This window comes from Pongo abelii, chromosome 1, assembly GCF_028885655.2.
Source record: "Pongo abelii isolate AG06213 chromosome 1, NHGRI_mPonAbe1-v2.0_pri, whole genome shotgun sequence".
Lineage (NCBI taxonomy): Eukaryota > Metazoa > Chordata > Mammalia > Primates > Hominidae > Pongo > Pongo abelii.
Window position 1 is genome coordinate 202,854,912 of NC_071985.2, and position 27,787 is coordinate 202,882,698.

Consider the following 27,787-nt stretch of genomic DNA (forward strand, 5'->3'; position numbering starts at 1 on the left):
CCACATCTGCGTCCTCCTAGGCTGTGGCTTCCTTAATATGTTCTTTAAATTGACTTACTGCCTTTTTTATTTAAATGCACTTCTTTTAAAATGAGACTTTATATGACTCCTATAAATGGAAAATCACAGGATTCATGGACTAGTTATGTATATTTTTATAATGCACATTAAAATGAATTTATCACCATAAAAAATGAGAAATGTTCACCCATAGACCATGTACAATTATTCCACATGCTGTCAGTGTGTTCCATCCCTCTCTTCCGTAGTTGGCTTCGCACCTGTCCTGGTTTCACCAAATCACAATGTTATGAATGGCTATCATTTATTATAGTATGAAATCGTCAAATGGCTTCTGTGCACAATCAAATGCAGACTCTCCAGCATGGCCTCAGGGCCCTCCTGGCCCCTGGTTTCCTGATCTCCAGTTCCTCTGGTCTTGCTACTCTTAGACAAAAGAGGACTTCTCTTGTTTTTCTGCCTACCCAGCCAGAAGATCCCAGGCCATGGGCCTGTGGAGCCAAAGTTCTTAACCACCGCACTGTGTCACCTTTCTATGATGTCAGGCCTCAGCAAGGCTTATGAAGGAAGAGAAACAGCCTTGAAAATGAAGTTGGGAAGGGATAGGCCAGGCCTCCCAGGAGCCCCAAGCTTGCAGAGTCCCCTTGGTCTCATTGGCACATGGAGAATGGTTTGATCAAGTCCACCAACCAAGTTTTGTGGATCTAACAGAGCAACTCCTGCCAAGTGGGAGGAGCTTAGGGACTTTCTATAACCTCTCCTGGGGCAGAAATGACGGGCTGCAGCAGTGTCCAATCCTAACTCCATGATCTCCTGGGAGGGCAGGGCTTCATGGCAGTTCCTGTCTGCTCTGCACTAGAAGCTTGGCATTGCAAAGGGGCTCAGCTGTGGGATGAAGCAGGGCTTCTTCCAGAAATGTTGCATGTACTTCCTATTCCCTTTCTTTATTGCAATATGGATAATTTATCATCTGAGGAGGGAGTAGAGATCCCAGGGTAGCTTGCCTAATAGTCGTGGCTTATTAATTCCAACTTTTCCCAAGATCAAGGGGGTAAAGCAATCCCTGATTTTGTGTGAGTATGGGGATTGGGTCTTGAGGCCCTGAAAGTGAGATTCGGGTCTCACAGATTGCTGTGAAGAGTTATTGACCCAGCTAGAAGAGAAGCCTACCCCAGGGCCTGGCGCACAGTTGATGGGTTTGCTTCGTGGTTATTCTTCCGTCCTTGTCTGGAGCCCTGCATGCCTCTTCGTAGCTTAGGAAGAACAAGCTTCTCCCTGTGGCTCGGGGTGAGGAAGTGGGAGAGAACACCAGCTCCAGGGCGGCTTCTAGCACCAGTCAGCCTCAGTTAAAATCCTTGCACCTTCATTGACTAGCTGTGTGACCTTGCACGAATCATTCCCCCCTCTGTGCCTCAGTTTCTTCATCTGTAAAATGGGGATCATAATAGTACCTCCCTCAAAGGATTGAGGTGAGGATGAAAGGAGTGAATCCAGGAGCATGCCTGGAAGAGGCAGGAAATGCCTCCTAGACGATAGCTATTTTTGCAGCCAGACAGATCTGGGTTTGAATTTTGCCACCAGTGCTAACTACTGTGTGATTTGGGGCAAGTGCCTTGACCTCTCTGGACAGCTGTTTCCTCATCTGGAAATGGGCTTGGTAACAGTCCTGGCTTCCAAAGTTGGTAGTGTGCTTCTAGTAAGCAAAGTGTGTGAAACGGTGGAACCCCGGCCCTGGTGCAGAGCAGGGCCTGATGACGGTGTTAGGGTCTGTCCTCTCCGGAACCCCCTCCTGGGAATGGCAGAGGGCAGTGGGGTGCTCTGAGGCAGGCTGCTGCCCTGTCCCCACTCCCCCTCCCCAGCTGCCCCGCCCCAGCTGTGACGACCTTGTCCCTGCCTGTCTAAGGGACAGGAAGGAAGTGAGGAGGGCAGCCAGCAGCTTCCCCTTTTCTGCCCTGCTCCAGGCACCAGGCTCTTTCCCCTTCAGTGCCTCAGAGGAGGGGACGGCAGCACCATGGACCCCCGCTTGTCCGCCGTCCGCCAGACCTGCTGCTGCTTCAATGTCCGCATCGCCACCACCGCCCTGGCCATCTACCATGTGGTGAGTGTGCGGGCCCCGGGTGTGCGTGTGTGCGTACTTGCGTGAGTGTGCATGTCTGCAGTGACCCGTCATCTACGGAGCCCTGCAAATGAAAGAACTCCTGCTCCCCACCTCTCTGGGGGACCCTGGGCAAATCCCTGTCCTGCTCTGGGCCTCAGTTTCCTCCTCTGTCAAATGGCTGGGGGGACCCTGGGGAGATGCCGCAAGAATGAGGAGAAAGGGAGCAGGAATCCACTTTCCAGGCAAATGTAACTGACGTTCACTTCAAGGCTGGCTCCGTTTCTGCCTCTGTGAGATGGGGCACAGCAGCGGCCGGAAGGTTATTTGTGTGCAAAGCCAACAGCAGATGTGAAAGTGCTTTGGAAGTCAGGGATCTTGGAAGGAATGTGGGCTGGGGTTGTTTGACCACGATGTGAGGTCGGCCGCAGACACAGTCCCGATTCTTCCCCTGGGGCCTGGAGGGAGCCTGGGCCACTCCAGGGGATGAGAAGTGGGCATCTCCCCTTCGTGCCTCCAGTGGGGAGGCAGGGGCCGAGTCCTCTCAGCTTCCAGCTCAGTCAAACCATGGCCTTCTGCCCACCAAAGAGAACTTGAGACCTGTGCTAATCGTTAGTGTAACTTGCCCGGCCCAAACTCTTGTTGGGCAACTTGTGAAGTCACGGCTGTCACTGGTTCCTCCTTTCCTGGTAACTCACAGTGTGGTCTTGGGCAAGTCACAGTGCCTGGGGGCCAAGGCTCCTCCTCTGCCTGGGGTGGCTGAGGGTCAGTGTCCTTGTACTGTCCTGCCTAGACCCACCCTACCCCCAAACTCCTGGCCACACCCATCTCCCCTAGACCCAGGTGATTTCCTCCTGGGGTGACTCAGGGCCTGTGGTTAACAGTTTTCTCATGAGTCTGGAAGGGCTTCCTCAAAATTAGCCTAGATCCACATGCTGCGGTGGGTTGCTGCAAACTTAGACCTGCCTGCATCTGCTTCCTGTCACAGGCAGGGCAGGCAGAGCTGTGGCAAGAGCCCAGCCTTCAGGGGGGCGATGCTGTTCAGTGGTTAGCCCACGGCCTCTGGATGCAGACTCCTGCATGCAAATCCTGGCTTCCCTGCTTCCTAGCTGTGCAGCCTTGGGCCATTTACTTAACCTCTCTGAGCCTCAGTTTTCTCATTTAGAAAAATGGGGATGTGAATTATCTACCCATCTGATAGGGTTTGTTGTGAGGCTCAGGGAGTTGATATATACAAAGCATGCAGAACCACACCTGACTCACGGGTGAGTGCTTTATTATTCATTGTGCATCAGACATGGCACCTGCTGTCAGCATCCTTGGAGTCAAGTTGTTAGATTCAAGGACTCTAGTTTTGGGAGGAGGAACTCAGAGGTTGTCCTTCTGAGCTCCTGCCAATGCAAGAGCTGAGAGAAGCAAATCACTCTCTGAGTGTCCCTGTATCCTGTCTTTTAGGCCTTCAAGCTCTGAGACTATGCACATTCTTGGAAGGACAGTGTGGCATGCAGGGGCGCCTCACAGGTAGCAAGTCCCTGGGCCCTCACCCCAGCCCTGTCACTAACTGGCTGTGTGGGCTCAGACAAGCCTCTCTCTGGGCCTCAGTTTCCCTTTTATAAAGTCAGGGGTAAGGTGATGTTGACTGGCTCAGAGGTCTCCAACTCTGATGCCTCTAGGGTCTGGGCAGGCCATGTGAGTGACAGCAGGGGGCAGACGGGCCTGCGGTGACCCAGGGAGCCCTTGCTTGGCCCACCCTGCAGCTGCTCTCTGTTTTTGCTGGTTGTTGCCACGAAGGATTGTGGGCCCTGGTGGCCACTCTTCTGATGTTTAGAGAATAGGGAGCAGGCTTTTGTGTCACATCTTCTGATGTTTCAATGCTAGTGATTGATGCACGGTAGAAAAAATCTCAGTGCAGGCCAAGTCGAATCCATTTGCAGGTTGTATGGGCCCAGAGGCTGCCCTGCAAACCCGGGACTGTGGGGCTGTTAAGGTTTCTTGTTGATCATGCCATCTGATGTCCTCACCTGTAAATGGTGGTGTGATATATGGTCCCTGCTCACAGAGCTGAAGAATATGTGGGCCCTAGCAATCATGAGAGACTTCTTGGAGGTGGTGCCATTGGCAGGAGGGAGAGTTTGCTTGTGGGCAGTATGGAAAGGGAGGAGAAACAGGTGAGCAATGGCCTATATGTTCGGCTTCTACAGAGACACAATAGAGACCAACCTGGAGTTTGGGGAGAAGGTGATAAAGGTTTTGAGTGACAAGCTAAGAAGTTGGATCTTCTCTGCAGTGCGCCATTGATATTTTGGGCTGGATAATTCTTCTTCATGGGGGAGTGAATTGTGCGTTAGAGGAAGTTCAGCAGCATCCATGGTCTCTACCTACTAGATACCAGCAGCACTGCCCATCTCCCTACCCTGCCACTTGTGATAACCAAAAATGTCTCTAGTTATGGGGCCCAATCTCTCCCAGTTGAGAACCAATGCCTATGAGTGATGAGATGTTCTAGAGCAGGAGCAGGCATAAGAACAGAGGGGTGTCCTGGAAGCTGTGCGCTCGGCCCGGGTTGTCTCCAGGCTGTGGTCCTCAGTTGACTCCAGTGGGGGTTATCTTCCTGCACCCCGAAAGAGTCCTCTCTCCTTCCCAGAAAGGGCAGGGCCTGGGGGCTTTCCCATAGGCTAGCTGGCAACAGGTGTGCTGATAGGACCTTAAGCATCTGGATGGAAAAAGAGAAGCTGTGGTCCAGATGTGTCAATAGCCCATGCTGGCTGTCATCTGGACCCAGCCATGGGTGACGACTCTGCACATCATGAGCTATTTGTGGACTTGGCCCCTCTAGGGAGGGTTAAATTGAGACCTTGCCATCCTGAGACAGTGCCACGCTCTATTGAGTCATGAGGGCGTTATTACATGAGGGAAGCCTGGTCCGTAGCTTTGGGCTCGGGTGTCTTCCTCAGGATGTCACTGGGTTTGTGTAGAGGATTCTCTGGGTCACCCAAACTTGCACACTTTGGGAAGCCAGCAAACTTTCTTTCTTTCATTTTTTTTTTTTTTGAAATTTATTCTTTTTTTTCAAAGTTCAGTAACTTGCCCATCTTTTGTTGTTTGTTTTGTTTTGTTTTTGTTTTTAAGAGGTGGGATCTTGCTCTGTCACCCAGGCTGGAATGCAGTGGTGCCATCACAGCTCACTGCAGCCTTGAACTTCTGGGTTCAAGTGATCCTCCCACCTCAGCTTCCTGAGCAGCTAGGATCACAGGCGCATGCCACCGTGCCCAGTTAATTTTAAATATTTTTTTTTTTGGTAGAGACAGGGTCCCACTATGTTGCCCAGGCTGGTCTCAAACCCTTGGCCTCAAGTGATTCTCCTGCCTTGGCCTCCCAACACGCTGGGATTACAGGCATGAGCCACCGAGCCCAGTCTAGAGAAATTTCTTAAATTGGGTCTCTTGGGTCCTGGCTTTTTGTCAACCTGAAGCATGTCCTAAGTCAATGGTAGAAAATGGGCACCTCCAGAAGACACTTTTGCCCAGAAATCTCTTCCTTTCTGACCTCTCTTCCGCAGGGTGCCCAGAATTCCACTGTCAGAAATGCATTGTCTGGGTTAAAAAACTTAACACCTGCTATGATTTCGACAGTGTAGAAACAGGATACCTCAAAACAGGGCGAGGAGGAAATGTGTCTGGGTTCTAGGATAGTGAAAGCTCTATTTTTTCTACTTTTCTGTATTTTCCATATTTGGTACAATGAACACGTACTTAGAACGGTTTTAGATTTATGAAAAAATTGCAAACACAGTACAGATAGTTCTTGCATCCCCCATGCCTAGTTCCTCTATTGCTAACGTCTCAACGTTAGTGTGGTGCGTTTGTCACAACGGGTGAATGAATATTCGTGGGCTGTTATTAAAGTCCGTGCTTTACCCCTGTTTCCCCAGCTTTCCTCTTACATCCTTTTTCTGTTCCAAGATTGCATCCAGGATGCCGCGTTACATTTAGTCTTCACGCTTCCTTAGGTTCCTCTTGGTATGATGGTTTCTCAGATTTTTCTTGTTTTTGATGATCTTGACAGTTCGAGGAGTATTTGTCAGGCATTTTGTCAAATGTTCTTCAACTGGGGTCTCTGGTGGTTTTCTCATGATTAGACTGGGAATGTGCTTTTGGGAGGAAGACCACAGAGGTGACGTGCCAGTCTCAGAACATCGTACTAAGAAAAGGTTCTGCCAACTTGACTCACCACTGTTGCTGGTGAATTTGACCCCCTGGCTGAGGTTGCTCCCTTATAAAGTTACTCTTTTTTCTCTCCTTTCCATGCTGTATGTTTTAGAAGGAAGTCCCTATGCTGCTCCAAGCAGCTCAAGTTTGATGAATGGGGAGTTCCGCCCCACCTCCTTGAGGGCAGAGTAGCTACATAAATTACTTGGAATTTCTCAAGATTTGTCTGTACTCCCAGTTTATTACATAAATAAATGATTTATTTATATCACAGGGACCCAGGGATCTTTACTGTATGCTTTGGGTTATAATCCAATGGTACTTTACTTTGTAGCTCAAGTATACTACTTTTAAATTGGAAAAAGAAAAAAAAAGTAAGACCGGGTGCAGTGGCTCATGCCTGTAATCCCAGCATTTTGGGAGGTTGAGGCGGGTGGATCACTTGAGGTCAGGAGAAAACCCTGTCTTTACTAAAAATACAAAAAATTAGCTAGGCATGACGGCGGGAGCCTGTAGTCCAAGCTACTCGGGAGGCTGAGGCAGGAGAATTGCTTGAACCTGGGAGGTGGAGGTTGCAGTGAGCCGAGATTGTGCCACTGCACTCCAGCCTGACAGAGTGAGACTGTTAAAAAAAAAAAAAAAGAAAGCATTCAAATCATGGTATTTGAAGAAGGAGTCTCTGTTGCCCTGACCTGGTGCAGGGAAGTCCCCCCATGTGCCCAGCCCCAGGCTGGGATACAGCCCTGACTCATTCACGGCCTCTGCCCTTGAGGGGCCAGTCTGCCAAGGAAAAACTGTGACAAGGACAACGGATGTCATTGCTGGCTATGATGGGGGCACAGATGCAGGGCTGGAGGTTGGGATTCTGGAATAGCTTCTTGGAGGAGGTCTGAGTGCTAAGGATGAGTAGGGCTTTGCTTGGGCACCTTGGAAAAGAGGCCACGCTGGGCAGGGGGAGTAGCGTGAACACAGGCTTGAAGGGGAAGGACCCTGCGGTGCTTCAGAGACCTAGGAGGTTTGTCAAGCTGGGTTAGGAGGGGTGGCCACGAGGTGTGTGGGGGAGGAGGGTGGAGAGGTCCCCAGGGGTGGGACCTACCCGAGTCCTTTGCTTTTACAAGCTTCAGAGCTAAGAGGATGGATCTCTGTTCGGCCTATCAGCTCATTTTGCAGATGGGAAAACAGGTCCCGCAGGGCCCCTTACTTGCTCCAGGACACATGGAGAGATGGGGCAGGAGCTTGCTTCAGGTCCTGCTGCTGGCACACAGGTGTGTGGAATGATCCAGAAAGTGGGCAAATGAGTTCCTTCCCTGGCCCGTGGCTGGGGTGGTGTGTCTGTCTGGGAGGCCCTGCCCTCATCCAGCCTCCCACCATTCGTTTCTTCTTTATGGTCCAGTTTACGGGAAGCTTCCTCCTCCAGGAAGCTCTCCTGATTTGTCCTCCTTAGAACTCCTGGGGCTCTTTTCTCTGCTCCACTTCGGGGGCAGTGATCTGTGATTGAAAGGAACACAGGCCCATCTCCATTACTCACCAGCAATGTGACTTGAGCAGGCGGGCACCTTTGTTATCTGAGCCTTGCCTTCCTCATCTGTAAATGGGGCCAGTGGTCCCTGTCTCAAAAGTGATCATTTGAAGGAGGCCCTAGCGAAGCCAGGTGGGGGGCTAGCAGGCGAGTGCCTGAAGTGGGCTGTGGAAGAAGAACACAAAGGCCCCCACCCCTTTTTTTTGATACTGAGTCTTGCTCTGTCACCCAGGCTGGAGTGCAGTGTCGTGATCTTGGCTCACTGCAACCTCTGCCTCCCGGGTTCAAGTGATTCTTGTGCCTCAGCCTCCCAAGTAGCTGGAATCACAGGTGTGTGCCATCACGCCCGGCTAAGTTTTGTATCGTTAGGAGAGATGGGGTTTCACCATGTTGGCCAGGCTGGTCTCGAACTCCTGACCTCAAGTGATCCACCGGCCTCGGCCTCCCAAAGTGCTGGGATTACAGGCTTGGGCCATCGTGCCTGGCCCCGCTTCCCTGTTGAAAGTTCATCTGTTTGGGGTTGAAAAATGAGTCCAAACTGCCAGGTGGGGAAAACCCTGGGTGAGAATCTGTTAAAACTTGCCACCTTTATGTCCGATGCCTCTGGGCTGGACGGAGAGGCCATGTTCTCTGCCACTGCAGCTCTGTGCCCTTCACAGAGGGGTGAGGAGGCCGGTGGGGGCAGGGTGGCAGTTGTAGCCCCTCCTCAGTGTCAGAACTGAGTTGTTCTCCTCACCTCAGGGGTGTGAACCCCAGCTTCTAAAAGCAGGAGGCCCCCATGGCCCAACCCACCCAGAGAATGGCTGAAGGGCCTAGCCTGGCCTGGCCGAGACTTCTCTGTTGCCAACCTGGCCCCAAGGCCTCCAGGAAGTGAGGCTTTTATTTTGAGCCTAGAGCACCAGCCTGGAACCAGGACTTCGCTCTGAACTCACTGTGAGGCGAGCGTTGGTTTCCCAGGGGACCCCACCCTGCCAGGGGAAGTGGCACAAAGCACCCCCTAATGAGGCAGGAAGCAGAGCCATGAGCTGCACCGCCTCAGCCCTGAGCAGGGGCTGCCTGGGACAAAGCAGCCTCAATTTCCTCCCCAGTCAAGTGGGAGTCAGTAACTCCCATTTGTGGCACCGGACAAATGGCAGTGCCATGGGGGCCTCCATTTTACAGACGAGGAAACTGAGGCTCAGGAGGGCAAGTGACTCTGCAGCCTGTGTTAGATAAAGAACCTGAGCCCAGGTGTCTGCTCCAGGCAGAGGCAGGGAGGGCAGGCTTCCTGGCAGCCATGGGATGGGGGGGCGGGGATCAGCTCTGCCATCCCCAGAGCCTTGTTCTGAGAAGCACAGAGCCCATGTGTAAAGAGCTGATTTCAATTTTACCTGCAAAATCAGAAAAATGTGGGACTCATGTTAGAACCTATCTCTCAAGACTGGCGCGAGGATGACATGAGAGAGTGTATGGTCGGTCGGCCCTCCCTATCCGCAGGTTCCACATCTTGGATTGCAGATTGAAAATACTCAGATGCAGAGCCCATGATACGGAGGGCCGACTGTATATGTTCAGAAGAGGACCTGGCCTCTAATAAATGCACAATAATAATAATATGAATACTTATTATCACTATTGTGGGTCTTTGCTCTGAAGATAAAGGGAGAAGTGATGGTTATAGGGAATCGTTTGGGGAGTGGAGGGTGCTTCCCCAGATATCTAGGAAGTGGAGGATGACAGAGCCTTGGATCATACCTGGAGGCCAACTCTGAGCCCCCCACTGGCTGCTCCTAAAGGGAGATTTGATAAACTACCACCAGCCAGAATATCTCTGCTGCTGGGATTCACTGGCACTGTTTGCCTTTGGGGCAAAGGTAGCTGCTAGCGCCCAGTCATAGCACTTCCTGTGCTGCAGGTGACAGCCTCCTCCAGCGCCATCTGAGCCATCTGAGTCTAGGTTCTCTAGGCTTTTGCATGAGCCATCACGTCTCCTGCATGCTCTTTCCCCTTTGTCTCTAACCCCAGAGGCCCCACCCCTGCCAAACCAGTGGATCCATGTGTTCTCCCAGACAACTGCTGCCATTTACTGAGGCCTGCTGCGTATTCAGCACATGGATGGTGCCAAGTCACAGTTCACTAAGAGGAACGTCTTGCCGTTTCCTGAATGCGTCTCACACACACTGGCCTCTGCTCATGCCCTTTCCTCTGCCTGGAACACTTTTCCCATTGCTCTTTTGGGGAATCTTCTTCAAGATTCACCTTCTCTGAGAAGCCCTCCTCGACCCCCACCATTGGACCCTGAGCTCTGGGTGTGGACCCAGAGCCCTGTGTGCTGGGTCCCTGGGAGTTGTGCCCTCTGGCCTGGATGCTCGTTTGGGTCTTGACTTAGCCTGATTCATCTTCATGATCCCATGGAACCTGGCACAGGAGGTGCCAGCCAATCTCTATTTGATTTTTGCAAACCTTTTCTTGATGTATAATTTACCTGTAGAAAAGCACAGCTATCTTAAGTGCACATCTTGGTGAGCTTCTACAAGCTGAACACACCCACGTGACCTCCACCCAAACTAAGAAATCAGACCAGCACCCAGAGGCCCCTAGAGCCCCTGCCTCGCCACTGCCCCGCCCCCACTGACTTCTGCCTGTCTATGTAGTTCTATAACACATACATCTGTAGAACTACGTAGAAATGAAATTCTGCAGCGCGTGTTCTTTTGTGAGCACTTCTTTCTCCCAACGTTATGTTTGGGAGCTTCGTCTGTGTGGTTGCGGGTAGCTAACTCATTTTTTCCATTGCTGTGTATACTCCATTGTATGAATCTACCACAATGCATTTGCCTGCTTTCCTGCAAAAGAACATTTGGATTGATTCCAGCTTGGGGCTGTTACAAATAAGGCAGCCATGGCCACTAGGCTCTGTGCTGGGTGTCCACACACAGGCACCTGTGCTGCTCAGTTGATCTTTCTGAATCACTGCCTTCAATGATTTACTTCTCACACCCACTCCAGGAGGTGGATGGATTCTTCTCTCCCTTCTACAGATGAGGAAATGTTACAGATGAAGTAACATGGCCAGGCCAGGATCCCACAGGGGATCAGCGGCTGCACTGTGGTTCTCACTGAGGTCTGTGAGCCCCAGAGCCCAGTGGAGGGAGGAGGGGATGAGGTGGAGGTGGGGGGTGAGGACGAGAACTGCGGAAGAGTGAAGAAGAGAGAGAAGCCAGGCTCTGGGGAGCTGCAGGTAGCCAGGCCAGGCTGCTGCGGAGTGTGTGGCCCCAGGAATGGGGGCATCTGGTGGTGTATCTGGGCTGGCTGGAGAGGTGGTTGGGGAGATAGTGCTCTTGGGGGCCTGGTCCCCACTGATCCCCCCATAAGCTCTGACCAGAAGCACAGGGTGGGGAAGGGGAGCTTCCTCTTGATGGTGACACATCTGACTCCCTTCTGACATCCTCCTCCCAGGCAACCAGGGAAATCAGGGTGGGCAGGTGAGGTTGAGGGGACTGAGCTTCAGGGAGGGGCCATAATTATAATGATGATGGCAGAAGTGTGAGGCTGTAGGACACAGGGTCAGGGTGGAGCAGCCCTAAGGGGGAGGGGCAAGGGAGGGCTCTGGCACTTGGGACCCATATGGCAAACTGCATTGTCTGTTGGGAAGGGTTGAAGACAAGCCCGGGCCTGTCTTCTTGTGCAGCCTCTGTCCTGGGCTCGCACATTTGGTAGGAGGAGCCAATGAAGTAAACGGATAGGAAAGTGTCCACACTCTGGCTGGCATAGGTGTGTGCTCACTGACGGCTGGGTCCTTTCTCTATAACCTTTACCTCCCTGAAAATCTCAGAGGGTGGGTCTCTGCCCGCCTGCTTCTGAGACGGTGGGTCCTGGGCCTCAGGGAGTGGGAGAGAGTGGGCCTGCTCTCCTGCAGAAGGGACTGGTCTTTGAACCCCAGAATCGGGGGTTCTGGTGTCATCACCACCATCCACATGATCTTCCTTATCACCATCCTATCCTGATGTCCCCATTGCCGTCACCCCCATCACTGTCACCAACATCACCAACAGCATCTCTGATCATCACTGTCATCACCACACCAACTCCAACAACATCCCAACAGCCACTCCCCGCCTCACATGGTCACCATGGCCAGTGCCTCCCAGGTGACACCTGGTACACTGTTTTCACGGCATCCCCTCTGGCACCGCCATCCTTATTGCCCAGCCATGTTCAATACGGACCCCATTGTCCCCACCTTCCCTGATTTCCCTCCTCCAGCCCCTGCCCCCATTCTTTTAGCTCAACCTGTTGCTTGCTCCTCACAGCCACCAGGAAAAAAACAAATCCCCCTGCCCCTGGCCACTTCCCCACTGGCCAGCTTGGGGAAGCTGTGTTTGTCATTAAGAAAGAAGGGCTGCGTGCAGACGGGAATAAGAACTGAAACCAAAGAGCGGCAGAAGAAGAGGTGAAAACAGGGAAAGGAGAGTGGGGGTGGGAAGCGTGGCTGAGCATGACTGGGACCGCAGCCTGAGCCTCGCTTGGAGGCAGGAGGACAGAGCTGATTTTGACCCTGCAACAGTTTTGGTGTGTGACCTTGGGTTGGTCGCTGTCTCTCTCGGGGCCATATTTCCCCACTGGTAACATCCTCCTCTCAGGGAAGAGACACTCCCGTGCCTTCTGAGTTTCCCTGAAGGGACTGAAACACACCTGCACTATCAGGCCTGTGGCTTTTGCCCATGATGTCTGCTCTTTTGGAATGCTTTCTTCTCTTCTGTGTTGGAAAACTCCTACTTATCCCTCAAAGCCACACTCGTGGGTTTCCTGTTGGTGAAACTCTCCCTAAGCTTTTTAGACAGGAATGCGCTCTCCCTCATCAAGGACCCCAAGCCCCATGCGTGTCCTCTGTCATGGCTCTGAGCACACCATTCATGTATCGAGTTCCCTGGAGACAGTGACACCGGCGCACCAGGGTCAGTGGCTTGTCTAGGCAGAGTCTGGAGGCGGTAGGTGCTCAGAGAGTGTTTACTGAGAGTCAGTGAATGCCCAGAGGTAGCAAAAACCACCACCCAATTGTGCTTGCTTATGGTGTACCTGCTGTGTGCCCGGCTCTGCGCACCACACGATGCCATTTGACCTCAGCAATCCTGTGAGGCAGGTCAGTGATTATCCCCATTCCTCAGATGAGGAGCTGAGGCCCAGAGAGGTTAGTGGCTGGTTCGAGGGTGCAGAGCTCGGCTGGGGCCCGGGGCCATCTGACTCCAGCACCCGAGCTCTTATCTTCACATTCTCACCAGCATAGAATGAAGGGACAGTGGGTGAAAAGATGCCGTAATGGGGGAGCAAGAGGGTGAGGGCATGTTTTCTGCCTGGGCATTGTTGGGGGAGAGAAGCCTTGTGCTTGTCATGGGATGGCTTGGGTCCCAAGGTCACAGCCCAGCTGGGCTCTCAGAGCTTAGGGAGAAGGCAGCGCTGTGTCCAGGTGGAAACCACGGACATGAAGGGAAGGCAAGGGCTGGGGGCTTGGAAATGTTGACTCTCTGCATGATCTGTAGGTTGGCCAGGTACTTTCCAGGAACTACCAACAGCTGTTGGTTAGGGACATGGGTGGGGCAGTGAGGGCCTTCTGAGGGGCAGGGTGCTGGCCTTGGGGTGGCTGGGGGTGGAGGACTGTGGGCAGCCTGGGTGAGATGTCCTACAGTGTGTAGGAGCTCCACCCCCCTGACCTTCCTGCGTTCTGTCATCCCAATGGTCCCAGGGGGAAAATGAGGGTCTCTTCTCATTGACCAGAAGCGAAAACTGAGGCCAGAGAGAAGCCAGAACCTGGCCAGGGCCACACAGCAGTGAGGCAGTGGAGGAGGCCTCCTGCTCCCCAGCTCTTGTCTCCTGAGCTCTGAGTGGCTGGGGCTAGGGCTTGGCTGCCAGGGAAGGGCGGGCAGATGGCTAGAGAGATCCTGGAGCCCCAGGGGAGCCAGCACAGCCTTGTGGGGAGCCCTGGACCCCAGGAGAGAGGCAACAGGGTTCACACCCCACCTGGGCCACGTGACACAGGACATGTGAGTTCTCTCTCAGCCTCCATTTCTTCATCTGTAAAACGGGAAAATGTTGCCTCTCTTGTGAAGTTTTGGGAGATTGCAGTGCAAGCCTGTGTGTGCAGGTCTGAGCACACAGTAGGTGCTGAATAAATGCGAGTTCCTCTCCATCCTATGTCCTAGAGAGCCACGTGGGTGCCTGGAGCCGAGCTTCCTCCCTTTCTCCTGGGTCAGGGACTGGCATCTTTGTGAAAGGTTGGGGCCCCGCAGAGTCTGAGTCAGGCTCTGAGGTTGCCTCACTTTGTGACCGTGGGCTGGTGCCTGCCCTCTATGAGCCTCGTGAGCCATCCGGCCAATGGGGACAAAGTCCTCCCTCGTCCCCTTCCGCAGGGTTGTTGAGAAGGTGAAATGGGGGGAGGGTGAGCCTGGGTTTTAAATGCGGGTGGTTTTCACAAAAGTAGAAATACCTCTGGTGCCTGGTGCTCAGGCTGACGGGAGGGAGGGGGGACTGCAGAGGGACAGGGGATGGGGGTGCCTCTCTGCCTCCACTGAGGCACTGAGAGGAAGGGTTAGGCCTCGGGCAGAGCCGGGTGGCTGGGAGATGCTGGGCAGTTGAGGGAATTGGCCAAGATTTGAACCCTAGCCCTACATACGACCAGCTGGGAGGCCTTGGGCAAGGCCCTGGACCTCTCTGAGTTGCATTTTCTTCATCTGTGAAATGGGAAGGAAAGTATTAAGAATAGTCCCTTTTCTGGGTAGTGGGGAAGATCACGTGGCATGGAGTTAGGCTGTACAAATGTCCCCTTCTTTCCCTGGGGTGGTTGGAGGGGTTGCAGGGCAGTAAGGGATGCTTGAAGGAGAACGGAGGAGTTGTAGGGGGAGTTGAGGATTAGTAGAGGTCTCTAAAGTCGGGTAATGTCCAAGGTGACCTCATGGCCTCAGGATGACATTAAAATTTCTAAATTTTTCCATCACATAATTTTTTAATTTCTGGAAATTTTTTAGTAGCTGTTTTATGATGTTCATGATAAACTAGGACAGTAACACATGCATGTAATTTAGAAAGAAAGAAAAATAGAGGCGTGTGTTCAAAAGGTTTTACTGACATAGGTGCATGATCCAAATATCTAAGTCCTCCCCGGGGTTCAGGCTAGCAGGGCTCTGAGGCATTTTGGGGGTCAGGGGAATGAGAAGGCATCAGAACAGCATTGGGAGACTTGGGCTCCCCCCTCAACTTGCTGTGTGTCCTTGGGCAAGCCACCTAATCTCTCTGAGTTTATAAAACAAGCAGAGGGAGCTTATAAAACAACTAGATGTAGGCTCCTTCTAGCAAGGGGAGGTTGAGATGATCTGATTCTAGGCTTCGTTCCAGATTTCAGATAATCCTGGAATCTTGAGACTTTGAAAGTCTTCTCATTTCACAGCTGGTAGATGCTCATGGTCCTTCTCTAAGCCCAGCTGTGACTCATTTGTGATCTGCTTACATACTCCCAGGAACAGGGAGCTCACCACTTCACAGGACACCCCGTTCTGTGCTGGACGGAGCTGACATCTGCTTCCCTTTCTCTTTCTCTCGTTCAAGGTGAAACTGAGAGGAGAGGGGCTGCGGCCCGGCCTTTAGGGGCTGAGGAAGGAGTTTTTCTCTCTCAGGGCTGTTTCCTGTGAGTGTCAGCCACAGCCCTCACCACACCTGCCTTCTTCTCAGGGTGTTCTTAACTTTCCTGATGAGACAAAGCCTTTCCAGCTCACTCTTTAGCAAGTAGAGGGGGCAGTTAGAGCATGCACCATGCTCCTGGTACTACTGCCCAACCACGTAAGCTTGCCCCAGCCAAAAGCAGATTCTGTTTGCTGGGCACCCCCTGCCAGTCCCTGAGCTCAGTGCTTTGCAAATATAATGCAATTTAATCTTCGCTAAATCCAGCGATTGCAATTTTCCAGATGAGGAAACTCAGAGAGGTTAAGAGACTTGCCCAAGGTCACACAGTGACCTGGATTCAAAATCCTCTTGATCTGACTCTGGAGCCCAGCTCTTCATCACTCTTCCATTCAGTCTCTTTCCACGCCCCTAAACAGGATGTAATGTGGCAGGAAGACAAGTTGAGACCTGTGTCTGAGCTAAAAAAAAAAAAAAAAACAACCCACACAGTCAGCAAGGGGGAAACAGATGGTGGGTGGCTGGTTGCCTGTCAGCTGAGCATGAGTTGCCACTGCAGGGCTGCCTAGAAAGCCGATGTAAACTTAGGGCCATATTAATAGAGATAGGGCACTGACTAGAGGGGAGGGGACAGTTTTCTTGTTCTTTATACGGGCAGAGGGTACCTGGAGAACTGCATGTATGTCATAGGGGAAGGGTGGAGGGCTTGCTGCAAGGACATGGACACACATAAGGTTGTGAGTTCCCCATGGCTGGAAGCACTTAAGTAGAGGCTGCATGGCACAGGTTTGTGGCTCCATGGATAAGGTGACCTCCAAGGTTCTTTAAAACTGCAGTTTTGTGGCTGAACTTCAGTTGTTTCTAGGGCCGCCCCAACACTCAGGCCTATCAGATTCGCCCCTTCCCCATAATTCTTAGTAAGGGTCATCTGAGAGTGGGGGGTTCATTTGTTCATTCATTCAACAAATACAACAGCTAGGGGAATGAACAAAGAGACACACAGGCTTTCCCTGCCTGGAACCTACAGTCGAGTGGGGATAATGGATAACAGCACAGATTGAGTGCTTACTGTCTGCCACGTACTTTAGGTGAATTATCCCATCTGCCCCACCACAATCCTAAGAGGAAGATGTTATTATTCCCTGAGGGGCCATGGGAGACAGAGATTCAGGGTTAGATGCTCTCCAGGGCCCTCCTGGGCCTGTGTTGATGATTCCGGGAACCTGAAGCTCTGTGATGCTCTCTGATCCCCAGAGCCTGTTGTTACAGAAGGGGATGCAGTGGAGGGGCCTTCAGCTTCTACCCCCCACCCCACCTCTTTAAGCCTGACCTTCAGTAGTAACAGTTACCACTCTTCCTGAGAACTGGGCCTAAGGGCTCTCCTGGGATAGTCTCATTTACTCCTCACAGTGGCCTCCTAAGGAAGTTGCTAGTATTATCCCCCTCTTGCAGATGGGAAAACCGAGGCTCATAGAAGTCAAGTAGCTTGCCCAGGGTCACACAGCTGGAGAGAGGAAGACCCAGGATTCTGAACATGGGCTCTCTGTGGGTAAAGGCCACTCTTTTGTCTGGGATGCCCTACTGACCTGGCATGCCATCTGCTCCAGGATCCCCACTACTGACCTGGCATGCCATCTGCTCCAGGATCCCCACTACTGACCTGGCATGCCATCTGCTCCAGGATCCCCACTACTGGCTTCCCTGCTATACACTAGTAAGGTGGGAGGGGCTGGCCGGGGGGCCGTGATGCAGGCTCAGCTGACTGACGCGTTGCTTTGCCTCCAGATCATGAGCGTCTTGTTGTTCATCGAGCACTCGGTAGAGGTGGCCCATGGCAAGGCGTCCTGCAAGCTCTCCCAGATGGGCTACCTCAGGATCGGTAGGTCCAGGGGACGCCGGTGGAGTGGCGGGGGGAGGAGGACAGGGAGGGCCCTGGCCAGGGATAGCCAGGCTGGTGTTGGAGGCCCTGCCACCTCTCCATGGACGATGGATGACCTCTGGCAAGTGTCTTCCTTTCTTGGGGCCTCGGCTGTTTCACCTGCAAATGGGGATGTTCCACCTGACCCCACCCACATCTGCAGGTGGTGAGAGCAGATGGAATGGCACTTTGCAAACCCCCACCAGCTGGTAAAGGTGACAGCCTCACTCTTCTGCTTAAAGCCATCAGTGGCTGCTCATCACACTAGAATAAAATAGAAACTCCTCACCATGGGATCCAGCCCCTGCCCACCTCTCTGACAGCATCTCCCTGCGATTCTTCACCCCACATCTTGCTCCAGCCACACTGACCTCACCAACCCTGTCCCTGTCTCAGGCCGATTCCTCATTGCTCTCAGGCCACTCCCCAGGGATGCCTTTCTCAGTCTTACCCTGGCTAAAGTGGACCCCAGCCTGCACCTCCAGCCCAGCACCCTCTGTCTCATCCTCCTGTGCTACGTGTGATGTTCTGCTTTTGTCTTTGTACCCACTCCAGACTGAGGACTGCATGAGGGCAGGGCCTGGGCTTTCCTGTGCATCCTCATGTCCCCAAACCAGTGGTTCCCCACATGTGGTCCTGGGAGCCTGGCTGGGGTCCTGGGGGCACCCCTGAGCACCTCACTGCTCTCCTTGCCTTTCAGCCGACCTGATCTCCAGCTTCCTGCTCATCGCCATGCTCTTCATCATCAGCCTGAGCCTGCTGATCGGCGTAGTCAAGGTGAGGGCTCAGGAGCCCCGCTGCCCCCTGCCGCTTCCTGTTATTCACACCCGCTGGTGGTGGGCAGTGCTGGGTGCCGAAAGGGTGGGAGGCGGGTATGTTAGGCGGTCCCACCTGCGTTCTGGAGATCTTCACACTTACCTTTTGGAGAACCATGTTTCTCCCTGAGATTCCCTGGGCAGGTGACCTTGGTTCCCTGGTAATATGAGCCTCCACGGGGCTGGGCATGGTGGGCTATGCTGGTCACCGACACTTTGGTGAGAACTAGCTGATGATTCACATCCTTTTAAACGGCAGGTGGAAGCAGGGAATTTTGAGAGTGAAAAGAGGAAGTGTTGTTTCTGGGGGCGAGAGAGGGGAGAAAGCACTGGATTTTGTAATGGATGAGAGGAGCCGAAGAAAGGGGAAAGTAGGATGCATGCAGCTCTATCCGTGCAGTGACAGGCGCCAGCACCCTGAGGGTGACCTACACCCTGGAAGGCCCCCAGAAAGCTCATGATCTGATTGGGGAAGATGGGCCTTCAGAGAGACAGGGACAGTCTAGTGTGACAACGAGGGGCTCCTGGGCCCGAGGCAAATCTGGTGGGAGAGTTGAGATGGGCTGCAGCTCAATCCCCTGCAGAAGAGGAACCTGCCGTCCCTTGGTCCCCAGAAAGGCAGGAAGCCAGGGCCTCACCACATAGCCATGGGAGTAGGGTCCAGAAAGAGGGTCCTTCCAGTGCAGACAGGGGCCTGGCCCTTGCAGGGCCGGAGGTGTGGGGCGATGATTTGGTGCTGGTTTGGAATGCGTCCACCCCGCCTAAAATGCCAGCACCCACTCCCCTTGCTAACACCCACTCTGTCTTGGAACCCATGCTCCCTGGGGAGGCCGTTTGCATTGTGCAGGGTGGCTGTGGGTGCTTGTGCAGAAACTCAAAGGGTTCAGCTAGAGAAATGGAGAAATGGAGCAGGTGGTCCCTGAAGACTCTGAGATCAGTCAAGGTTGTCCTGGTTGCCTCCTGAGTGATTTTAGACAACCACATGAGACACCAGGAAACCACTGTTGCCGTGATTTTGTCCCCAGCTGTGAGAGCATATGAATGAATACTGGTCACGGTGGTCACTTGCTTTCAATTGAAGGAGAGGGACTTCAGCCTCTTCCTGGCAGGGCCTCTTACTGTGACTTTGGACCCCTGGGAGTGACAGGTGGAGGAAGGTCCAGCTGTATGCGGGGCGGTGGGGGGAAATGGGGGGGTGGGGGGGAATGGCTCTCTGCTGCCTCTGGGCCTTCACTCATGTTGGTCCTTCTGCCTCCAGTGCCCCGCCCCTCCTTCCTGCTCGCTCCTGGTCTCCTTCCCCGATCTAGCCCTGGTGTCCCCACCTCCAGCAAGTCCTCTCCGATCCCCTCTCCTCTGTAAAAAGTGTACAAAGCCCTTCCTTGCTGGGTTCTTGTGAGCAAATTGAGTCAAATCCTGCTCTTTGAGCCCTGAAAGATGGGGACGGTTCCCTTATGTCTCCTGGGACACCAAGACTCCTCTCATTCAGGGCCTGGGTCTTATCCACTCCCTGTCCCCAGAGTGTCACTCAGAGGAAGGTGACCTCAACTGAGGAGGGCAGGGAAGGTTTGGGAGAGGGTGGGAAGGGGATGCATGAGGATATCAGGCTGGGGTGGCGGAGTGTTGGCTGCATGCAGGGGATACTCGATGGTGCTGGGCCTACCTTTCAGAACCGGGAGAAATACCTGCTGCCCTTCCTGTCCTTGCAAGTCATGGACTATCTCCTGTGCCTGCTCACCCTGCTGGGCTCCTACATTGAGCTGCCCGCCTACCTCAAGTTGGCCTCCCGGAGCCGTGCTGTGAGTACCCAGCCCCCACCTCTCACTGGACAGCAGAGCCCAGGTCTGGCGTGGGAGATGGGAGGGGACCAGACACGGGCCCTGTGCTCAGGCTGGGGAGGGTAGGAGCCCTCTTCCTGGCTGGTGTTTTGACCCAGTCTCTGAGTCCCTCCACATTGCCCGAAGTTTCTTTCTCTGTGGAATGTACCTGCAATCACATCTCACCAGCCTGCCTTATGAGGGTTAAATGAGGAACATGCACATTGGGGGTGCAGCCCATGGTCAGCACTCAGTCAGTGCCGCTGGGAGTGAATTGACACCTGAGGAAAGGGCACGTGCACTTTTTAGCCCCCAGCCCCCAGTATTATTTCTTCTTTGGAACCAAGTTGAAGAAAGGAAGAGAAGGATGATTCATGCCAGTGAGCGCCCACCGTGGGGTGGCTTGAGGGCTGCTGCCAGTCAAGGACACAGTCTCCCAAAGCTGCTTTTCTCACTCTCCCCAACTGTTGTCCTTGAAGAGACCGGGGGGCTACATCGTGGAAGGGCCCTGGCCCGGGAGTCTGGAGACCCTGGTTCTAGTCCTGGGTCTGCCACCAGCTCTTGGTATGAACATCTGTGTGTTCACGGTTCTCTGTGCACAGGGGACGAGAGTCACTGATGTCTGTAGCTGAGACGGTCTCTCAAGTGAGGGCCTACCATGTGCCGCTCAGTAACTGGGACTTTAATTGCTGCTCCTTGTTCCTCCTCCTTGTATTTGTCCTACCCAGAGCCCCTCCAAGTTCCCCCTGATGACGCTGCAGCTGCTGGACTTCTGCCTGAGCATCCTGACCCTCTGCAGCTCCTATATGGAAGTGCCCACCTATCTCAACTTCAAGTCCATGAACCACATGGTGAGTCTGGGGCAGGGGTCCATGCCCATTTACTGGCTGTGTGGCCTTGAACAGGTTACTTCACGTCTCTGTGTGTCTGTGGTTTAGGCCGGGTTCCCTGGAGTTGGAGCTTGGGAGGAAGATTCTTGTGCTGGTGATTTACTGAGGGAGCCCTCTCAGGAAGAAACTTGTAAGGAGTGAGGAAGGCAGGTTCGAGAAAAGGAGGAAGCCAAGCAAAGAAGCAAAGACGCGGCTGTAGGAGCAGCCCTGCATGATCCCAGAGAGGGCCTTGGCATGTGAATTGCAACACAGGATAATATCAGTTTTTATTGCTGTCTAATGAATTATCTCTAAACATCATGGCTTAAAGCAATAAACATTTATTATTTCACACAGCTTCTCAGGATCAGGAGCTTGGGAGTGGCTTAGCTGGGTTCTTCTGACTTAGGGACTCTGGTGGGGCTGCACCGGAGATGGTACCTGGGGCTGTTGACAACTGAGGGCTTGATTAGATCTGAAGGATGCACTCCTGGTGGCTCACTCACAGGGCATGGGCTCTTTGCCTAATTCCTCATCGTGTGGACTCATAGTAGTGCTGCTTGAGTGCTCTCCTGACATGGCTGCTGGCTTCCCCTGCGGGAGCGATGTAAGAGATAAGCAAGGAGGAAAGGCAGTGTCTTTTACGACTTCCATCACTTCTGCCACATTCTGTTAGTTAGAAGTGAGTTGCTAAGTCCAGCCCACACTCAAGGGGAGAGGAAATAAACACCACCTTTAGAAGGGAGGAGTCTCAAAGAATGTGTGGTAATATTTGCAAATGACCACAGAGGCAGTCTCACCTAGGGTGAGTTCCCCTGCATCAGTCATTGGTTTCAAGCTGCCCCTAGGGGAGGGAATGTAACCTCCCAGGTATTAGTGGATTAGGTGGTCCCTGTCAGCCAAAATGATCTTCTAGAGAAGGGCATAGGTGTGGCCCATGGGCAGCTGACACCTGCTAGCTGGGGATGGGCCAGTACGCCAGCCTGGGAAGCGGATCTGGAGATAGTAGCCACTTGGCTTTTCTTGGTTTGCCCGTCAGTGGGATGGGGCTGAGGGTAGCACCTGCTTCCTAAGGCTGCTGTGGCGGTCGACCAAGGTGACGGCTGTGCCACACTGTGCTCGTGTGTGTGTGGAGGGTGGGATCATTATTCCTGGATGTGTGGGTGCTGTTGGAATTCCTTATGTCCAGAGATATTGATGTGGCTCCCAAATCTGTTGCAGAATTACCTCCCCAGCCAGGAGGATATGCCTCATAACCAGTTCATCAAGATGATGATCATCTTTTCCATTGCCTTCATCACTGTCCTTATCTTCAAGGTGAGTGGACCCCTGCCCTGCAGCTCTGGGAGGGGTGGTGAGGCTGTGCTGGGCCCAGGCCTGCCCATGTCAAGCTGTTAGAAGGCAAGGACATGTGTCCTCCATGCCTCCTCTCCCACTTTTAGCTCCTTTCTCTTGTTTTCCCGTGCCAGCTCCTCTGACTTTACTTGGGATCCTCCGAGACAGCCAATTTAGGGGATGTGAATCCGTGAAGGCCACCTGCATTCAGATGTCTAATTCCAGCTGTCTGGAATTAGATTTGGACTGGCCTGCGTTTGAATCCCAGCCCCACTGTCACCAGCTGTGTGGTTGGTCTTCAGCAAGTCACTTCTCTCTGGGCCTCAGGGGGCAGGAGTCTTGCTTTGCCTATGTTACGGTTTTATGTAATTCAGGCATCAAAATGTACCTGAGATTATGTTAATAGAGGTTTGGTGATGAGAAGGAGGGAGGGGAATGGTCTCATTCTTCTCTGGGGTGGTCAGGCCCAGAGGATAGGGTCCAGCTTCAGGTCCCAGGTCTGAGTGATGGTGAAGCACTGGAGTGTGTTCACAGCAGTACAACCAGCAACGTGAAGAGACAAGAAAACGCTGCCATCTTAGGAAGTCAAAAAACCCCCACAAAACCCAGCAAAGACCTGAGCGCTATTCAGCATGGAAAATAGAGGACTCAAGGGGGACCTGACTGCTGTTTCTTAATACCTGAAGAACTCTCGTGGGGAATTTTGTGGGATCCTAGAGGCCACATTGGGGGCCTGTGGCCTGAAGTCACAGGGATGCTGATGACCACAGAACAGAAGGAAGGGCTTTTAAAAAGTGTTCTTTTCTGATTATAAAATAACATAGGTCATAGTAGAAATTTAAAAACTACAGATGAGCTGGGTGTGGTGGCTCACACCTGTAATCCCAGTGCTTTGGAAGAACGAGTTGGGAGCATTTCTTGAGGCCAGGAGTTCAAAACCAATCTGGGCAACACAGCAAGATTCTGTCTCTACAAAACATAAAAAAAAAAAAGTTGGATGTGGTGGCACGTGCCTGTAGTCCCAGCTACTAGGGAGGCTGAGGCGGGAGGATCGCTTGAGCCTGGGAGGTTGAGGCTGCAGTGGGCCATAAGCGTGCCACTGCACTCCAGCCTGGGTGACAGAGTGAGAATCTCTCTCTAAAACAAAAAACAAAAACCAAAAAACTACAGATAAGTAGAAAGAAGACAAGCACTCCACCATCCACACCCCACACAGAGAGCATCACTGCTGACAACTGGGTGCATTTCCCCCCAGCCTTTCTGTGCCGGTGGGTGTGCATCTGCAGAGCCCAGCTCCTGCTTCCATCTGAGGCCCTGGGCAGTCTCTGCTGTCACCTAATGCCAACCTAGAAACAGAACCTTGTCCCTTTTAACATCTTCTCCAAGAACTGACCTAGCACAAACACTAGTGAGTGTGCAGTGAAAACGCCCCTGAAGGCTTCATGGGGGAAGCCAGTGTGGGCTTTCCATGGCACTCTCTACTGCAGGACCCCTCCCCAGACCCCACCACATAGCTCCATCCCCCAGCTCCCCTTCTGTTTTTTATCCTCCAGAATGAGGGGCTTCCCACTTTGACCCTCATTCTGCCTCGCTGGCCCCCTTCACCGACTTGATTTTCCCTGGGCCTTCATGCTTCATTCTTTGTCACTCAGTACCTCCATATGTGTCCTTGCCCCACCTATGCGCGCATCAGGGAATCCATCAAACAAGACCTTCCAGTACAGGACCCTCTCCTCCTACTCAGGGGGCATCCTGGAGGTTTTCTGTTGTTTCTTGAGCTTGCCCTTTGGGATTGTATGCCCCACTCTGGAAAGCTTCTGCCCAATTCTTACATCAACTTGCATCAGCTGATGGATATATAATAACTGTTCTTCCTTTATAAACATGGACCAATACTGCACATGCTGTTTTGTAATCTGCTTTAGAAAACAACATATCAGAATCAATTTTGAAGAAAACATGTCCCACCATCAGCTCTGTTTCGAGATGGGCAGGGCTGTCTCAGGAGGTAGTGAGGTTCCAGTCAGTGTGGGCAGTCAAGGAGGAGCTGTGGGACTATTGCCAGGGAAATTGGAGGGTGGGCTGGAAGCCCCCCAAATCCCCTTGCTATGTGGTATCTGTGGGGCAATGAAAAGGGCAATACCTGGAATATTCTGGACTGGCTGGTGAGGAACCCCCAACCAGAATGAGAGGTCCGAGCAGGAGCAGCTGGATGCTGGCTTCTGGAGAGAGTGGTGGCTCCTGCCTGGCATATGTCCTAGGCCTGCTGGAGCATGAGAAGAATGCTCAGCAAAGCACAGCCTGACCTGGGCCTTTTTCCAGGTCTACATGTTCAAGTGCGTGTGGCGGTGCTACAGATTCATCAAGTGCATGAACTCGGTGGAGGAGAAGAGAAACTCCAAGATGCTCCAGAAGGTGAGTGTGGCTGCAGGTGGGTGCCAGCCCTGTCACTAACTTCCTGTGTCATTTGGGTCAAGTTTCCTTCCCTTTCTGGACCTTGATTTCTCTATTTGTAAGATGAGGGTTGGAGCAGAAGAAATGTGATCTCTTTCAGTTCTGGTAGTCTAAGATTCATTCACTCACTCATTCATTTATTCAGTATTTACTGCCTCTCACTCTTTGCTAGTCTCATATCGATTCCAGGAGGCACAGAGAAAACTAAGATGCCACCTCTGCCTTAGAGGAGTGTATAGTTCAGACACATAGATACAATTACAACTTGGTGTGAAGCACAGGGACAATAAGCACAGAGGAAGGACCTGGCCTCTTCTCAGGTATCAGGGAAACCTTCCTGGAGGAGGTGACAGTTAACTGGTCTTGGAGGGTCAATGGATACGAGATAGCTGGGAACGGAGAAGGAGGCTTTCCGGGAAGAGAAGATGGGGTGTGCTTAGAAGCAGCTTATTGGAAAGTGATGGTTTAAATTCCTGGTAGCTTACTTTCCTCACCTGTAAGGTGGAGATTGTATTAGTTAAGACACTTTTGGTTGCAAGTGGCAGAAACCCAACTCAATCTGACTTCAGGAATTTACTAGCTCACAGAATTTAGCAGCCAAATGTAGGTCTGGCTTGGGCCTGGCTGAGTCCTGACATCAGGATATGATCTCGTCCTCTCCATCTCTTGACTCTACTTTCCTCGACGTTGGCTTCATTTTCAGGAAGCCCGTCCCTTGTGGTGGCAAAATGGCTGCCAAAACCCCTAGGCGGATATCCCACCTTCTCAGTAATCCCAACAGAAGAAGAAGGTCCCAGGAGTATGTCTGATTGGACCAACTTGGGCCATGTGCCTATCCCCAAACCAAGGACTATAGCCAGGGGGATGGAATTCTACTTTGAGTGGCCAAGTCCAGCCACCCCGCTGGATCTGAGGGATGGGACCAGTTCTTCTGAAGGTATATGGACTGAGAATGTTTTCCCAAGGAAAATGGTGCACTGTTTTCAAAATAAGGGGGGCTTGATGCTGAATAGGCAAAGGCAAGTATGTCCACTACAGGGCTGGGAACTGCACCTATCTCATGCAGGCAATGTCTAGCCATAGCCCATATCCAAGACCTGCCAGTCATCATCATCATCATTTTGCCAGAGGTGGGGGTTTGGGTCCCATGACCCCAGGTTGGAATTGCAGGTCGTTCTTGACCATACTCAGCCCTCATCTCTCCGTCTCTCCCAGGTGGTCCTGCCGTCCTACGAGGAAGCCCTGTCTTTGCCATCGAAGACCCCAGAGGGGGGCCCAGCACCACCCCCATACTCAGAGGTGTGACCCTCACCAGGCCCCAGCCCCAGTGCTGGGAGGGGTGGAGCTGCCTCATAATCTGCTTTTTTGCTTTGGTGGCCCCTGTGGCCTGGGTGGACCCTCCTGCCCCTCCCTGGCAGGACAATCTGCTTGTGTCTCCCTCACTGGCCTGCTCCTCCTGCAGGGCCTGTGAGCTGCTCACAACTGGGTCAACGCTTTAGGCTGAATCACTCCTCGGGTGTCTCAATAATTCAGCCCAACAATGCTTGGTTTATTTCAATCAGCTCCAATACTTGTTTAGACGATTGGTCATTCTAAAGTTGGTGAGTTTGTCAAGCAACTATTGACTTGTTCAGTTCAGCCAAGCAACTGACAAATCAAAAACCCACTTGTCAGTTCAGTAAAATAATTTGGTCAAACAACAGTCTATTGCATTGATTTATAAATAGTTGTCAGTTCACATAGCAATTTAATCAAGTAATCATCAATTAGTTATCCCCTATATATAAATATATATGTAATCAATTTCTTCAAATAGCTTGCTTACGTGATAATCAATTAGCCAACCATGAGTCATTTAGAATAGTGATAAATAGAATACACAGAATAGTGATGAAATTCAATTTAAAAAATCAAGTTAGCCTCCAAACCATTTAATTCAAATGAACCCATCAACTGGATGTCAACTCTGGTGAATGTAGGACCTCTGAGTGGCTGTATAATTGTTAATTCAAATGAAATTCATTTAAACAGTTGACAAACTGTCATTCAACAATTAGCTCCAGGAAATAACAGTTATTTCATCATAAAACAGACCCTTCAAACACACAATTGTTCTGCTGAAGAGTTCTCATCAACAGTCCAATGCTCACCTATTCAGTTGCTCTGTGGTCAGTGTTGCTACATAGCAGTGGATTCCATGAAAGGAGTCAGCTCAATCACAGTCATTTTAGTGATGAGCTGCCAGTCCATTCCTAGGCCAGGCTGTCGCTGGCCATCCATTCAGTCGATTCGGTCGTAGGCGAATCAGTTCTGCCCGAGGCTTGTGGTCAAGCAAAAATTCAGCCCTGAAATCAGGCACATCTGTTCGTTGGACTAAACCACAGGTTAGTTCAGTCAAAGCAGGCAACCCCCTTGTGGGCACAGACCCTGCCACTGGGGTCATGGCGGTTGCGGCAGCCAGGGAGGTTTGGCCCCAGCAGCCCTCCTGTGCCTGCTTCCCTGTGTGTCGGGGTCTTCCAGGGAGCTGACCCAGAGGTGGAGACCATGGAGGCAGGGTCTCTGGGGACTGTCGGGGGGTACAGAGGGAGAAGGCTCTGCAAGAGCTCCCTGGCAATACCCCCTTGTGTAATTGCTTTGTGTGTGACAGGGAGGAAGTTTCAATAAAGCAGCAACAGGCTTCTCTCTGGCTGATGTGTTTCTGGAAATACGGTGTAGGGAGGGTGGAGACCAGCCTTCTACCTCCATCATCCCCAGGACTCACGCACACCCCCTACACCCACATACACACCCTTCACACTCACACTCACATGCCCCACAACCATGCCCACCAACATACACACCCACACCCCCCACATTCATATCCCCAACACATACCCCCTCACCCCCACCCCCACACACCCACACATCTACACCTACATACACACCACTCACACTAACACACGCCCCACAACCACACCCACCAGCATACACACCCACACCCCCCACACACACCCACACCCACCCCCTCACCCCCACCCCCCACATATACACCCCCACACTCACACCCCCAATACCCACACTCACAACATACACACCCACCATGCCCACAA

The 27,787-nt window shown here is 52.4% G+C and overlaps 1 protein-coding gene across 1 annotated transcript; it reads left to right on the forward strand.

Annotated features, from left to right (window-relative positions):
* Window positions 1-2,003: 2,003 nt before the first annotated feature.
* LAPTM5 (lysosomal protein transmembrane 5) lies at window positions 2,004-27,378 on the forward strand. Its single transcript, NM_001131281.2, is given in 8 exon segments — window positions 2,004-2,119; window positions 17,279-17,372; window positions 18,112-18,188; window positions 19,894-20,022; window positions 20,769-20,891; window positions 22,131-22,226; window positions 24,567-24,659; window positions 25,914-27,378. Coding segments are annotated over 8 exon segments (789 nt in total). The 5' UTR covers window positions 2,004-2,032; the 3' UTR covers window positions 26,004-27,378.
* The last annotated feature ends 409 nt before the right edge of the window (window positions 27,379-27,787 follow it).